Source organism: Trifolium pratense, linkage group LG2 (genome assembly GCF_020283565.1).
Source record: "Trifolium pratense cultivar HEN17-A07 linkage group LG2, ARS_RC_1.1, whole genome shotgun sequence".
NCBI lineage: Eukaryota > Viridiplantae > Streptophyta > Magnoliopsida > Fabales > Fabaceae > Trifolium > Trifolium pratense.
In genome coordinates this window covers 25,704,901-25,720,664 of record NC_060060.1, presented here as the reverse complement: position 1 = coordinate 25,720,664, position 15,764 = coordinate 25,704,901, and the positions used below count along the sequence as shown (strand labels likewise).

At 32.8% G+C, this 15,764-nt stretch overlaps 3 protein-coding genes across 3 annotated transcripts; all 3 read right to left on the bottom strand.

Moving 5' to 3' along the window:
- Positions 1 to 2,533: 2,533 nt before the first annotated feature.
- Positions 2,534 to 3,727, bottom strand: LOC123904460 (probable transcription factor At5g61620). Its single transcript, XM_045954124.1, has 3 exons — positions 3,706 to 3,727; positions 3,397 to 3,607; positions 2,534 to 3,005 (listed from the first exon to the last, which is right to left on the bottom strand). Exons 1-3 carry the CDS (start codon positions 3,725 to 3,727, stop codon positions 2,534 to 2,536), a joined length of 705 nt encoding a protein of 234 aa, XP_045810080.1.
- Positions 3,728 to 5,054: 1,327 nt separating this feature from the next.
- Positions 5,055 to 6,205, bottom strand: LOC123904459 (transcription factor SRM1-like). Its single transcript, XM_045954123.1, has 2 exons — positions 5,934 to 6,205; positions 5,055 to 5,532 (listed from the first exon to the last, which is right to left on the bottom strand). Exons 1-2 carry the CDS (start codon positions 6,164 to 6,166, stop codon positions 5,055 to 5,057), a joined length of 711 nt encoding a protein of 236 aa, XP_045810079.1. The 5' UTR covers positions 6,167 to 6,205.
- A 2,564-nt stretch (positions 6,206 to 8,769) lies between these two features.
- LOC123911560 lies at positions 8,770 to 14,028 on the bottom strand. Its single transcript, XM_045963007.1, has 6 exons — positions 13,464 to 14,028; positions 13,181 to 13,290; positions 11,252 to 11,349; positions 9,896 to 10,104; positions 9,537 to 9,586; positions 8,770 to 9,123 (listed from the first exon to the last, which is right to left on the bottom strand). The coding sequence occupies exons 1-6, from the start codon at positions 13,870 to 13,872 to the stop codon at positions 9,073 to 9,075; spliced, it is 927 nt and encodes a 308-aa protein (XP_045818963.1). The 5' UTR covers positions 13,873 to 14,028; the 3' UTR covers positions 8,770 to 9,072.
- Between the last annotated feature and the right edge of the window lie 1,736 nt (positions 14,029 to 15,764).

The window sequence follows — 15,764 nt, the reverse complement described above, 5'->3', positions numbered from 1 at the left end:
CCATTTCTTTTGTCTTTATGGACAAAAGACCACTAGAAATCTAAAAAGAAAGAGATTCACCATACAGCAAAACATAATCCTACCAATAAAGTTAGCTTTCCCTATAATTGACATTTAGTTATAAGAACTTTCAATTGATTTTGAGAAGCATTGCCTGAACAACAACATCAATCACAAGGTAGAAGTATGCATTGGAGTAATCAATGATTTAGAAATAGAAAACTTAACAGATCAAACTACAAATGAGAAAATTGCTAAAAGCGACGACGGAGAAAAGGTGCAGAGATGCAGAGGCAAATGGATTGGGTCATTTGGGTGTAAGAAGAGTAAAAGCTACTTAAAAACTGGAATTTAATCGGACCGTTAGTTTTGATCGGATGGTTTATATTTGTTCCTCTCATATCTCGCAATAAGACACTCTTCTCACTTTTTTTTGTCACTTTGCCAACTCATGCTTCATTTTCTCCGACTCATCATCCTAAATACAAAATGTATCAATATACTTAGTTATTAGAAAATTGAGATGGTAATACTTCAATATTTTTCTTTTTATTTGAACGATTTCGCGCATTATTATTAGTTCCACCACAATTTGGAACTTGATAATAACGAGGCTTCTTTGCAATTTCAACTCCTCCTTTTGGCTTGGATCCTTTTGGTCGACCTTTTGTTTTTTAACCTGACAGATTTTCAACATTCAATTCATCATTATTTCGAACAGCAAAAGCTAAATCCACCAACTTTTCTTGAATTTCAGATATGTATTTAATCACTCAAATGGCTTTCTGCGTAACTACAACTTGTTCTCGATCTTTTGTCTTTAAGGATTCAATTTCTAATTAGACATTAATTTAAGCGAAAAATACAATAACCTCCCTTGAACTTTATCCATATGTAATTAACACTCCCTCTATTTTCTCACATGACACAAACCTCTCTTGCCACTTAACACCATTAAAGTCCGTCAAATTGAGATCGAATAGTAAGCGCTCTCCTAAATTCTTACTATTGAGTACCCCTCTTCTCCTTCTAAATTCAATTCGCCTATTCAGTATTCACTCCAAGGAATATTGATCGTCACTTGCTTCTCACCATGGAAGTAACTAACAACACCTAAAACATTCATGTTTTAATCCCTTTCGTTCTCACGAAACTCGGTAACGTCGCTTTCGTTTTTGCCACACTTTTGATATTTTGTCTTTAAGGATTTAGTTTCTAAACATTGAATTAATGACATAAACTTAAAAGGGGGGCTGCCATTATTAGATTTTGGGATCAATGAACTTTTTTGTCTCCAACGAAGAGAAAGATACTTTGAGGGAGGAAAAAATATTTTTTCATGACAAGCACTAGAATAACATGTCTAGGGTTGAACTTGGTGATGTTATTAGAGATTGTGATCGTTTGCATAAAATTTATTTTAAAAACTCTAGTGTTGAGTTTATTAGGAGACAAGCCAATGAGGTTGCTCATGCGCTAGCAAGGGTGACCACTTTTATAGCTAGTTTCCACATTTTCATTGATATACCCACTTGTATTGTTAACATATTCTAAATAATGAAATGCTATAAACTTTTTACTATAAAAAAAAAAACATGTCTAATTCATTGTTTGAAATTATTTCCAAAACATCTCAATTTTTTTTATTCTATACTACAAATTATTTCAGATTACTTCCCAAAAGAACAGTCTCTCCGGAAAATTGTAATATGTTAAACTATACTTTGAATAACTTTTAAAAATGCAACTTCCACAACATTTATGACAATGCCCGGCTTATTTTTGAACTTATACAAACAGTTTATGCAATATAAATTAGGTTATAAGTTATTTTATACGCTAATTTATCATAAACTACCATGACAAACTTATAATAATACATAAAAATTGCATAAGTCGTTTGAATAAACTTAAAAATAAATTAATGTAAACGGGCCATAAACCTAAAAAACTTTCTAAGTTAGAATATTTTCATTCACCAAAATCAACATGGTGCACGAAAATATACACGCCAACATCCAACTAATTTATTTGCACCAAAGTTAGCCACAATTCTATCAAAGGGCAACTTAGGCCTCACCACATTATATTTTGTTGTTTTACGTAAGTTTCTTCATATTGAGAGGATATAAATTGTTTATTATAATTAAATTAGAAGAAGGACATTAATTATAGGTACAAACGGTTTTAACATGAGTTTAAGCCCAAAACATATAAGACCTATATTATTATATTTAAACTCTTCTGATTAATATGATAGTTTACAAAAGAAAATATAAAAAAATAGAGGGCAAAGGCATCATATGACAATCCGTGACATCCCAACTAGGTTGGCACCCCATAGTTGTTACCTATCATTTGCAGCACTCTAAAATTATTATTAACAAACAAAATGAATAATACATATTCTGGGAGGTCTATATGCCAAAACCCAATAAAAACATTGAAGGACTCTCAACATCTGCCTCATTAAAAACCTTTTAAGAAAAACCTAATAGGATAAAACATATAAAAGGAAAAGAGTGCAGAGCTACTAAACAATACAAGGAAATAAAAACTCCTTATGAATTTGAGGCATTTCAACATTTGGAGGAGGAGTTTGATTGTAGTCCTTATAAAGAAGAGGGTGAAAAATTCCATTCCATTCGATTGTGTCATGGATTTGATGTATTTCAACATTTGGAGTAGGAGTTGGATTGTAGTCCTTATAAAGAAGAGGGTGGAAATTTCCATTCAATTCTGTTGTGTCATGAATTTGATGGATTTCAACATTAGGAGGAGGAGGAGTTGAATTGTAGTCCTTATATACAAGAGGCTGAACATTTTCATTCCATTCGGTTATGTCATGAATGCTTGTTCGTTTCCTCTTCTTCATTGCATCATCTTGACGAAGGAAGTATTTTTGAGCATGACTAGCAACTTGTGTATGAGTTTTTGTAACAACATGTTTTGATATTTTTTTCCAATTTCCACGACCATATTTCTCGAGCCCTTGCAGAAATAACCTACACATATCAAAAAATAACAAGGGGGAGTCAAAGTTTAAGGGTATACAACATAATATGATTGTTATATGTAGTCATCAAAATATTTCACCTTAGTGTGTGTATATATATTTTTGGTATTCAACTAAATGTATATTTTGATTACACGAAAAATAGGAAAACAAAGATATTTATTAGCAAAATTCAATTTAGTTGATACTATAAGGATTGATGTCTCGCATTAATTTAGTTCGTTTTTCTTATGCCCCTCTTTGTATTAAAAAATAAAATAAAAAATTTAATGATCTCACTCTCTACAAAGTTGTTAATACAAATAGAGACAAGTATTAAAAATATAGTTTTAGCAAAATAAATTGATAGTTAATTATAAATTCTAAAATAAAATACATACCTATGTTCATCATGATTCCAATGCTTCACTTTCTTTTTTACATTGTTCTTGTCAGCCGAAGTGAGATCATCTGAGTATGGAGGTGATTCAACAACACTTGACTGAGTATGGAGATTATCGTCATTAAACAATAATTGGTTGAGCTCTTGCACAATTTGGAACTTGATAACTACAACTTGTTCTCGATCTTTTGTCTTTAAGGATTCAATTTCTAATTAAACATTAATTTAAGCGAAAAATACACTAACCTCCCTTGAACTTTATCCATATGTAATTAACACCCCCTCTATTTTCTCACATGACACAAACCTCTCTTGCCACTTAACACCATTAAAGTCCGTCAAATTGAGAATAGTAAGCGCTCTCCTAAATTCTTACTATTCAGTACCCCTCTTCTCCTTCTAAATTCAATTCTCCTATTCATTATTCACTCTAATGAATATTGATCGTCACTTGCTTCTCACCGTAGAAGTAACTAATAACACCTAAAACATTCATGTTTTAATCCCTTGCGTTCTCACCAAACTTTTGCCACACTTTTGATCTTTTGTCTTTAAGGATTTAGTTTCTAAACATTGAATTAATAACATAAACTTAAAAGGGGAGCTGCCATTATTAGATTTTGGGATCAATGAACTTTTTTGTCTCCAACGAAGAGAAAGATACTTTGAAGGGAAGAAAAAATATTTTTTTCATGACAAGCACTAGAATAACATGTCTAATTCATTGTTTGAAATTATTTCCAAAACATCTCAATTTTTTTTATTCTACACTACAAATTATTTCAAGTTACTTCCCAAAAGAACAGACTCTCCGGAAAATTGTAATATGTTAAACTATACTTTGAATAACTTTTAAAAATGCAACTTCCACAACATTTGAGACTAAGGTTTAGATTAGCTTATTTTTTAACTTATACAAATAGTTTATGCAATATAAATTAGGTTTTAAGTTATTTTATACGCTAATTTATCATAAACTACCTTGACAAACTTATAATAATACATAAAAATTGCATAAGCCATTTGCATAAACTTAAAAATAAGTTAATGTAAACGGGCCATAAACCTAAAAAACTTTCTAAGTTAGAATATTTTCATTCACCAAAATCAACATGGTGCACGAAAATATACACGCCAACATCCAACTAATTTATTTGCACCAAAGTTACCCACAATTCTATCAAAGGGCAACTTAGGCCTCACCACATTATATTTTGTTGTTTTACGTAAGTTTCTTCATATTGAAAGGATATAAATTGTTTATTATAATTGAATTAGAAGAAGGACATTAATTATAGGTACAAACGGTTTTAACATGAGTTTAAGCCCAAAACATATAAGACCTAGATTATTATATTTAAACTCTTCTAATTAATATGATAGTTTTCAAAATAAAATATAAAAAAATAGAGTGCAAAGGCATCATATGACAATCCGTGACATCCCAACTAGGTTGGCACCCCATAGTTGTCACCTATCATTTGCAGCACTCTAAAATTATTATTAACAAACAAAATGAATAATACATATTCTGGGAGGTCTATATGCCAAAACCCAATTAAAACATTCAAGGACTCTCAACATCTGCCTCATTAAAAACCTTTTAAGAAAAACCTAATAGGATAAAACATATAAAAGGAAAAGAGTGCAGAGCTACTAAACAATACAAGGAAACAAAAACTCCTTATGAATTTGAGGCATTTCAACATTTGGAGGAGGAGGAGTTGGATTGTAGTCCTTATAAAGAAGAGGGTGAAAAATTCCATTCCATTCGATTGTGTCATGGATTTGATCTATTTCAACATTTGGAGGAGGAGTTGGATTGTAGTCCTTATAAAGAAGAGGGTGGAAATTTCCATTCAATCCTGTTGTGTCATGGATTTGATGCATTTCAACATTAGGAGGAGGAGGAGGAGTTGAATTGTAGTCCTTATATACAAGAGGCTGAACATTTTCATTCCATTCGGTTATGTCATGAATGCTTGTTCGTTTCCTCTTCTTCATTGCAACATCTTGACGAAGGAAGTATTTTTGAGCATGACTAGCAACTTGTGTATGAGTTTTTGTAACAACATGTTTTGATATTTTTTTCCAATTTCCACGACCATACTTCTCGAGCCCTTGCAGAAATAACCTACACATATCAAAAAATAACAAGGGGGAGTCAAAGTTTAAGGGTATACAACATAATATGATTGTTATATGTAATAATCATCAAAATATTTCACCTTAGTGTGTGTATATATATTTTCGGTATTCAACTAAATGTATATTTTGATTACACGAAAAATAGGAAAACAAAGATATTTATTAGCAAAATTCAATTTAGTTGATACTATAGGGATTGATATCCCGCATTAATTTAGTTCGTTTTTCTTGGGGCTTTAGCCCCTCTTTGTATTAAAAAATAAAATTAAAAATTTAATGATCTCACTCTCTACAAAGTTGTTAATACAAATAGAGACAAGTATTAAAAATATAGTTTTAGCAAAATAAATTGATAGTTAATTATAAATTCTAAAATAAAATACATACCTATGTTCATCATGATTCCAATGCTTCACTTTCTTTTTTACATTGTTCTTGTCAGCCGAAGTGAGATCATCTGAGTATGGAGGTGATTCAACAACACTTGACTGAGTATGGAGATTATCGTCATTAAACAATAATTGGTTGAGCTCTTGCTCTTCTTCAACCGATTTTGCAAAACAAAGAGCTAACAATTTATCTGAGTAGCTTTTCACAAATTCTTCTGAAAATTGATCCATTCTTCTTTAGTTGTTGCCTTGTGAATTCAAAATTTTGTAGAGAGGTACCTCTTGCTATTATTTATATAGATATAGATATAGAGTAAGTGTTTGAAATACTTAATGGGCCTAACTAATTAGGTTTCCTAATAGTTATCTAATATGTCAAGTTTATATGTAGATAAGGTATACTGATATACAACATCCAATTATATTCTTCAAATTCGATTTTTTAAAAATAAATAATAATCCTAAATAAATGGTATTTTTTGCTTTTGACGGAATTGTAGACTAATTTGTTTTCTTTGAGGATAAGATAAGATATTTTTTCTAACTAATTTGATTTAAGAGTATACCTAATATTCAATTCGTCAAAAAAAAAATTAAATATTTAAATAAAAGTAGAATAATTTTTATTAATCGACGGTTTAAAAATATTTTCACATATATTCAATTAAGTCACATTATGGTGTCACTTTTATAAGTTAGTTCATAACATATTTTCACAAACATCTATGTGTTGTGATTTAATTAAATGAATGTGTAAAAAAATAATGCATACGGTGTATATAAATTAAATTTATAAAAGTATAAATTCTATGCGAAAATAAAAAATTACTTAAGTGATCCCGCAAAGGTAGCTTAGTTTGTAGCTACCAGTGACATTATTGGAGATGTTATAGTTCGAACTTTGAATTCTATATTTTTATACATTTAAAGTGTGAGTCTAGTTATTAAATTATAGATTTTTTTTTGTTAACCATCTAATTCTCAGAAAGTGAGTCTAGTATTCTAAAAGTCAGCGACCAAGTAAGGAGTAGGGTAAGGGAGAGTTGAAGACATCTAAAACCAATGTTTTAAAATCCAGACCGGTGATCGACTCGGTCAAGGCACTGGGTCACTGGTTCACTGGTCAGACCAGTGGGTCACTGGTCAGACCGCATGACTATTGACCCGATTTATATAAAAAATTTAAATATGTACTTGAATTTCATAACAATAAAATTTAATAAGAAAAAATTTCCTTCAAACTTTTTTCAATAAAAATTTCATATATTTAAAAGAAAAAACTCAAAAGCTTTTCATTTCATCATTATTTATATTTTGATTCACATATCTAACCGTATAATATTATAATTTAGTCAATAAAAGTATTATTATATCATAATTTTTAATTAGAACAACATAATTTATTAAGTCCAAAAAAAATAATACATAATTTAATATATTATATTAAAATAAAACAGTGAATATATATTAAATAAAAAATAATAAGAAAAAAAATGATCAATGTATTTATTAATACATGCCATGGTATTCTATAACTAATATAGTAGTATTAAATATATTTCAGTTATTTAGAATATCACATAAATGTGAGTGGTCTGGTGGTAGTAGTGATGCTGCTGTATTAAAGTGACCTGAGTTCAACTCCCATATGCAACATATTTAGAATTTTTTTGAAATAATTGACTTCCTCTTCAAACCGGTCCGGTTCACGCGTGCGGGTTAACCCGGTTCCCGGTTCAACCATCAAACCGGCCGGGTCACAGCGGTTTTCGGCGGTTTTAAAGCAGAACCGGTTCTGCATGCTAACCGAGCCGGCCACCCCACCGATTCCCGGTCCGGCCGGTCAGACCGGCCGGTCCGGTCCGGTTTTTAAAACTATGTCTAAAACATATATATCCCTCTCCTGGTAATTTGAGTATTCCGGCTTTTTCCTTGATCAAAGCATATTAGCTCGCCGCCTTTTTGTTATCAAAAATAAAAGAAAGGAGTCATATCTGAAAAGTATGATAGAGTATATCTAATTTCAAATTTAAATACTTGAATAAAAAATATATTAAGTTTAAATACTTTGAATTGATTTATTTTGGGGCTTATGAAAAATAATTTATACAAATAAATAAGATTTTATTTTAATTCATAAGTTCTTACAAATAAAAAATATATCTTTATAAGCTGTTTTTTTATAACTACATTGACAAGCTTATGAATAATACGGAGTACATAAAAACTTATTTATTTGCCTAACCTATTTTACATAAGCTCAAAATAAGCTAATACAAACGGATCCTTAATCAAATCACATTATGTGTTCAGTTTAATAAGTTAGTTCTTGTTAGTGATATATAACCATTGATTGTGGCTCTATCCTAATTAACAACTTAAGCTTTTGAGATAATCGGTTATTTGACATGGTATCAAATCCTCTATGACTAAGTGGTCTAGAGTTCGATCCCCGCTCCCCTCACTTTCTAATTAAAAAAGTGGAATTTAAGCATATGGTAGGTGAGTTCGGGTTCTCTCCATTTATTATCCCTCCATTTATTCTCCATTTGGAGAGAGATAGACACATTAAGAATTAGTGGGACCCATTAAAAGTGGGTCCCACTAATTTGTGGACCCCACTAATTTTTTCTTGTGTCTATCTCTCTCTAAATGGAGAATAAATGGATAAATAATAAATGGAGGGAACCTGAACTCATGGTAGGTGGGCCTATTCATTATTCACGCTTCATGTGCACAGCTTTGCTGCGGCGCGTAGAAGAGGTGCGGCGGCGTGAGTAACAGTGGGTTATCCTAGCATCATTATACCGGTGCTTTTTTCGCAGAATAAAACATCATATAAGAATTTAGTAATACTAATAACATCAACAAATATGTCAACTGTACAAGGCAAAGCGCCCGGGTTCATCAATATCTTATCTAATGAGCCAATCCGCCACTATATAGGTACGGTCAACAAATAAACAATAACGAATTGCATAAGCTTTCTCCACCAGTTCACCAAATCTACATAGTGCCACAGCCACCGATCTTAAACTCGAGACAGCTACAACCATTCGTCTCTGACAGATATCTCGGCTAGTTGCAAGCAGCAAACTTCATTTTCACTATAGTCTAAAACAAAGTAAATTAGCAACCTATACTGTTGCAGCAGATGTTTTCTTTGCATGCTTCTCATCTTCAACATCCTGAAAATTCCCAGTAGCATGATAAATACAAATTATCTCACCAAAAATAAAGCTACCAACTATTGAAGTTTACTATAAAATGCTGACGAAAACCATAGATGCCGACAGCAACAAAACTACTCAAAGTCTAATACTAGGTCTATTATTCATCCATATTATCCACACAAAGTCCAAAAGCTCAGGCCATTATGGGGTGTACTGCTATAGGCAACCTTATTAGAAGATTTGGTAGGGCTGCGTTAGACACAAAATCTAGAGATCAATTATAATTGTATTTGTTAATAACAAAGTCAGTTTTCAAAGGAAACATCCTATTTGCCTGCTCTCTAACAATATTAAGGTAACTAAAGAATGTTAGACCAACGGAAAACAAGAATCCCAAACCAAAGTGGATTCAGTTGAAAAGCACTTACAGAATTGCCAATCTTGTCAAAATCATCATCAAAGCTACCCTCACCATCATCTGAAAGATATGTAAAAGATGATCAATACATGTCGAATAACAATGCAAGATCATAGCATTAGCAGCTCGTGACATGACAGACAAATCTTAGTTATAACCATCAAAGGCAATGTCTGCCAAAAGATTTCAAAATCAAGTTAGTTCTCTATAATATAATCTTAATGATGGTAAGCCTTCACGCTTATGCACATACAAATCTCTACACAATGTGCAGAATTTCAGTTACTGATCCTATAAACAAAATTCAAAAAGCCAAGGTAAACTGCATATTTCTGTATTCATATCTTAACAAACTTTTGAATAAGATACCTGGAGCTTCATCACTGTCTTCAAGATCTCCAAGAAGAAATGTATCCAAGTCTTGCTCAGTAGAGGATGAATTAGAAGATTTACTCTTCACAATCTTCCCGGTTACTTCGGCCTTTCCACTTCCTCCACTAATATCAGTTTGCTCTAGCTTAGGATCTTCACTCTTCTTTGCTGCTTCTCTCAGCTTCTCCATATATTGATTTTCATACCTGCTTGTAAAGTCATAAGTATTAAATGAGGATACCTTAAAGATGCTACAATACTACCCTCATATTAGATGCGTGGCTCAAATTATTTACATCCCTCCCAAATGCCAACTACTTCATGAAAATGTTTGTTATAGCCTTTTAATAATACAATCAATTTACCATGCTCACACTTTTACCTAAAGATTTATGTTTTTGTAATCAGACTCTTGATGTTAAGTTATCTATTGAATTGTATAAGGTGGCCAACAATTTTTCATGCTGTAATCAGTGTTTAAACAGAGACAAATAGTGAAAAACTATATCCAAGCATGGCAACGGAACCTGTATCTTTACCAACTTTACAAAAACGTGAGTTTTCCCATGGCCTTTAAATCTTAACCATCCAAAAACGTTAAAAAACAGAGAACACGGAACTTGGGTCTTTACCAACATTCTTCACCCCCTTTGCCACCACAAACACGTCAGCCTCCATACCATCTAACAGCGGCCACCCATCATCAACAAGCACTGTATTCACCATGTACTACCCATAGTGACTACACACGAGCTCATCATCAATCACAGCAAGTTTAGCCAGCAACCATCACAAACCATGTATCATCGGACCTGTTGTTGAACACTGCAAAGCCATCACTATATGAAACTTTCTCTCCATGAGATAACTTTCACCGCCATCTCATCCAGCACAGATCACCACCAGTTGGCAACTGAACTACTAGAGTGAAGATCCCCCATCGTCATCTTTCCACCAAATCTCCCACTCCCAACAACAAGGGCCTCCAAGAGCTCAGCAAACTAATTAGGGTCGCCAGTGATAGGTTTAGAAATTGAACATTTTATGATACGCCTCTGTGGGAGGTGACGCCGACAGCAGGGGTCGGTGTGAGTGGGCAGATGAAGATTGGGTTATAGCGATCAACTAATTAATTTAATCTTAAATATAATTTAATTCCATCACGTGAAGAAGCCTTATTTACTTAGCTCTAATGTCTGTCTACAGTAGGATCTTTGTCAAATACTTGTGTAACCAAATTTAATAACAGAAAAAAATTTAATAACCGAAATTATTGTTAAATGTGTGCTACTTATGGGGCTACATTAAAAAATCTAATATGTTATATGACCTGTTAAAATGAATGCTACTTACGGAGCCACATGAGTGTTGACAAGTGTGAAATATATCTTCCAAAAGTGTCTTTCCTTCATAGCACGTGGGCATAGTTCATATCTCAACCTTGAAATTTCCTGTAAAGAAATAAAAATAGGTAAACAATTTTATAGATGCAACTTGAATTTTCAAATGTGTGCATGTAATTTATTTTTTTTTCAATCAATGCATTACAATAAGAATACACCAACATTATCAACCATTAAATTTAAAGAATGGAAGAAAAAAAAAAGGCATGGAAGTAAGCACACAAAAGACTGGGTAATATATACATTTCTTAATCATTATATGTGCAATGGGATGCATTATAAGGTGAAAAATTGCTAGGGTGGACCAGCATGCTAGGTGGTCCACCATAGACCAAGGTTTTTATACTCTTATTGTTTTAAATTTTTAAAATACATAAATTATTTACTCTCCTCTCCCTTCACCATGAGACACCACCCCTCTCCTAATACCCTTGTTGCTCCCTTAAACTGGAATCATATAATTATGCTTCTTTTGCTTTCTCCAATTAGAGTACTGAAGCCCAAACCATTTCTATCTTCCTCTCCATGTTACTATTTTTTCACTCAATATTCTCGTGCTTCTACTCTAGTCGTGTATTTGCATACGATCACGGCGATGGCAACGTCGGAGGAACCAGAGCAGGAGGCTATATTCTAATGAAAACACAATCGTCAAGCTCAGTTATCTCGCTGTCGCGGAGGGCGAAGAGGAGCTGAGGTGTTAAATATATTTTTGGTCCCTATAAAAAATAGGGACTAAAACTGTATGCATAAAAAATTTGTAGGACCAAAACATGCCACTTTTTTTATAGGGACCAAAAACGAAATTTGGTAATTTTATAGACCAAAAACATATTTAACCCTAAATAAAAATTGAACTAAAGAGATTTAGTAGATGGAAAATTGAGAACAAAAACAATGATAGATCCCTCAGAATGCCAAGTATCAACTAAGGAGAGGGTATGGCATGAAAATCAAAATGGGTTCCTCAACTTCATTTTTTTTCTAAAGAAGGGAGCCTGCACTTGATATTAAACCATGAAAACCCACACTCCTCTCTTCAGATTACTAAAATTCTCGTCACCGGGAAATATTTCTACCATGAACCAACAACATAGTAACTTCTGTTTGTAGAACTAAAAATGCAGTTTTTTCAAACTTTACTTTCTCTGCTAGCACTGGATTGTGGATCTTAAGACAGTCACACCATGATAATAGAAAGTACAAACAAACCCAATAAAGAACTCAACTCAAAATCCAGTTTTCTAAATTCTCAAAACAAACCATACAGGGGAGGATTCACATGCCTTCTACACATTACAAAAGTGCACATATGAATTCAAATGAATTTATAAACAATCATATAAATATTAGTGTATGTTTGGTTCTTCTGCGTGAGAAAAATTGATTTTTAGTGAATTGATTTATAAAATTGATTTTGGCTAAAATTAAGTTGAATGTAAAGTGCTTTATGTTTGGATACATGTAAAAGTGAGTTGAACAATAAATTTGTGTGTAAAAATCAATTCTAAAATCAGAAACTAAAATTTCTAGCTTCAAGTAGAATCCATTTTAAGGGAAAAACCAATTCTACTATTGACGAACCAAACATATCTCTAGAATCAACTTTGGCTCCTCCAAAAGTGGAGCTAAACATAGACTAAGTGTATGTTTGGTATCACGGTGTGAATGACAGAATCACGGTGATCCGCTGTGATTTTGCATAAGCTACGGAGTATAGCCTTGTGCAAAATCACAGCAAGTCACCGTAATTCTGACATACCCACCGTGATACGAAACATAGGTTACATATTACATGCACACAATGAAATTCCTCTACAACAAGAAACAATATAACACACTTCGAATAAAAATTAATTTTAAGAAATTCTGAATTCACCTTAACAGTAGTTAAAACAAGAGTGGCATGCTTCTCCTGAAACTCATTGAGATCCTTTCGAACATTAGAGGCCGAAGTTGGCACATCAGAACCCTCAGATTCAGATTCATCTGCATTTTCAAATCACACACTCAATCAACCAGCACAAATAACACAAATCATTTCTATTTAAACAAAAATAAAACTTTTTAATCAATAAAAATTTACATAAAAATGTGATTGAAGAATTACAGAAAATTACAGGAAATGAAAAACTGAAAACTACAAAAAGATCAGAAATTACCGGAATTGACAGGAAAGTGTTTGAAGGTGGTAGAAGTGAGACCCTGAACGAAGGATCTGAGATCATCGGTGACGCCGAATCTCTCTAAATCTTCTTCCTGAGGAGCAGAAGGAAGTGCGGTAGAAGTGGCAGTTGTGGTAGCTGCGGTAGCAGCGGCGGCAATTGCGGAGAATTGAGGAGGAATGGAAATGTTATCGGAGAAAGACTTGATCTGATCAGCTTGACGGATTGCAGCGGTTTTGATTTCTTCAGCTTTCTTTGAAGCTTCGGCGGCGAGTTCTTTTGATTTCTTGGTGGTTTCGGAGACGAGATCGGCGATTCTAGATGTGGCGGAGGAAGTGGTTATAGATTGCGATTTCTTTGCCGCTTCTTCGGCGAATGATTTGGCTCTCTTCCAGAAGTCTTCCATTTTGGTGGTGTAGTTGAGTGACAGAAAAAGAAGGGAGAGAGATAGAGAGAGGTTGAAGATGATTGGAGAAAAATCGATGTGAAAAAATGATTGAGACTTTTATTTGAAGAGCAGTGCTTCCAATTTCTTTTCTTTTTTTTCTTACTTATAATTATTGATATATTTGGCCCAATTTTTTTATATTAAACTAGCAAGCACATATAACGCGCATAAAAAAATATGTCTTATATTATGGTTAGTTTGTTAATTAAAAAAATTTGCTAGTAAAAAGAAAAAGGCATTCCTTATGTTATGTTGAGTTTGGACTAGGGCAATCTCGCTTGTAGATGGACCAGGATTCCATGCATTCGAATGTTTGGTGCAGTCGTGCAGTCACTTGATTTACAGCTGTCCGATCAAAATCAGACGATCGTGATTTAAAACTGCATTTATTAACTGCATTTATCTAAACCGTCCGATTATGATCGGACGGCTATAAAACGACTGCATTGAAAATTCGACTGCACATGATCCATTTCCTTTCCCTTGTAGATGGATCATCTCATCCACATTGGTCCATATATCGAGATAAATAAGATGGAACTTGACCCCGTTTGGCCCTACTTTTTTTTTACTTTTTTACTTCTCCTTAAAAGAAATAGAGAAGTAGAAAATTGTATTTGACTATATTTCTCCTTAAACGAATTAGAGAAATAAAGTAAAGAAGTAGAAAATAAGGAGAAGTTGGGTCAAACACAATTTTTTACTTTTAAGGAGAAGAAAAAAAGTGAAAAATAAGTAGAGCCAAACAGGGTCTGACAATCTCAGGTATCAAAAAAACTTCAAATCCTATCATTTGCCAACTTTTGATGGCAAAATCGATCCCTTAACCGGGTCATTGTTAGAACACAAACTGTCATCATTGGTGTTGTAGAGTCCCTTAAGTTCAAACTCATGTTGCAAACTTTCAAGGACGCCGCCCTCCGTTGGCACATGAACCTAACTCGATATTCAATCACGACAAATATGTGAAGGTCAAAAAAATAGCCTTTTCAACATATGCCAAGGACATTTAGAATCCCTCTAAGACTATTTTTTTCCGTTTCAGTGAGGCCACCATTAAGGTCGCAAACCATAATAAGCAAATGTTCGTGGGAGCATTCTAGAATGACCTCAAGGCAATACACTTCAATGAGCCCTTGGCTCTTAAGACAGTTGTTGATATGGAAGAGATCTTGAAGTGTGTTGTTATATAAAAAGAGATGAGAGCAATGCAAGAAAAAGGTCTCGCTTTGCCGAATTCTATTATTAAGACATTCTTCTGAAAACCAAAGAGTTTAAGGCAAAATAAAAAAACAAAATAAAAAACATTTTTTAATGCAAATATATTAATAATATTATCTCAGGATCAAATGACACCAACTAGTTTGACACCAAACGTTACATCTCTCAATAACGTTTTAACCAATATAAATTTTATAAAATCCACCGTTAGATTGAAATTTTATATCATATAGATTATTTATGTAAAACTTCATACAAATCCAAAATCATTTGATATGTTATTGAGATACATCAAAATTAACGGTTTGCGTCTTTTTTTATACGTCGTTAATTTTTATATGTCGCAATAGCATATCAAATGATCTTGGATTTTTCTGAAATTTCACACAAATGATCTATATGATATAAACTTTTTAATCTAATGGTGGATTTTATAAAATTTATATCGGTTAAAATATTATTGAGAGGTGTAACATTTGGTGTCAAACTAGTTAGTGTCATATCTTGACCCTATTATATTATATAAATATAAAAAACGAAAGAAGTACAAGATATAAATGTACTGGAAGTACACTCTACTAGAACCTAATTAATAACCTCTAAATAAGATAAGAACAAACAAATAAAAC

Coding starts and splice junctions, on each gene's coding strand:
- LOC123904460 (XM_045954124.1), bottom strand. CDS start 3,727: ATGGTGTTAAGTGGCAAGAGAG. Junction 3,608..3,705: donor GGTGTTAAGTGGCAAGAGAG/GTTTGTGTCATG, acceptor ATGTTTAATTAG/AAATTGAATCCTTAAAGACA. Junction 3,006..3,396: donor TGGAATCATGATGAACATAG/GTATGTATTTTA, acceptor TGATATGTGTAG/GTTATTTCTGCAAGGGCTCG.
- LOC123904459 (XM_045954123.1), bottom strand. CDS start 6,166: ATGGATCAATTTTCAGAAGAATTTGTGAAAAGCTACTCAGATAAATTG. Junction 5,533..5,933: donor TGGAATCATGATGAACATAG/GTATGTATTTTA, acceptor TGATATGTGTAG/GTTATTTCTGCAAGGGCTCG.
- LOC123911560 (XM_045963007.1), bottom strand. CDS start 13,872: ATGGAAGACTTCTGGAAGAGAGCCAAATCATTCGCCGAAGAAGCGGCA. Junction 11,350..13,180: donor TTGTTTTAACTACTGTTAAG/GTGAATTCAGAA, acceptor ATTTCTTTACAG/GAAATTTCAAGGTTGAGATA. Junction 9,124..9,536: donor TTGACAAGATTGGCAATTCT/GTAAGTGCTTTT, acceptor GGGAATTTTCAG/GATGTTGAAGATGAGAAGCA.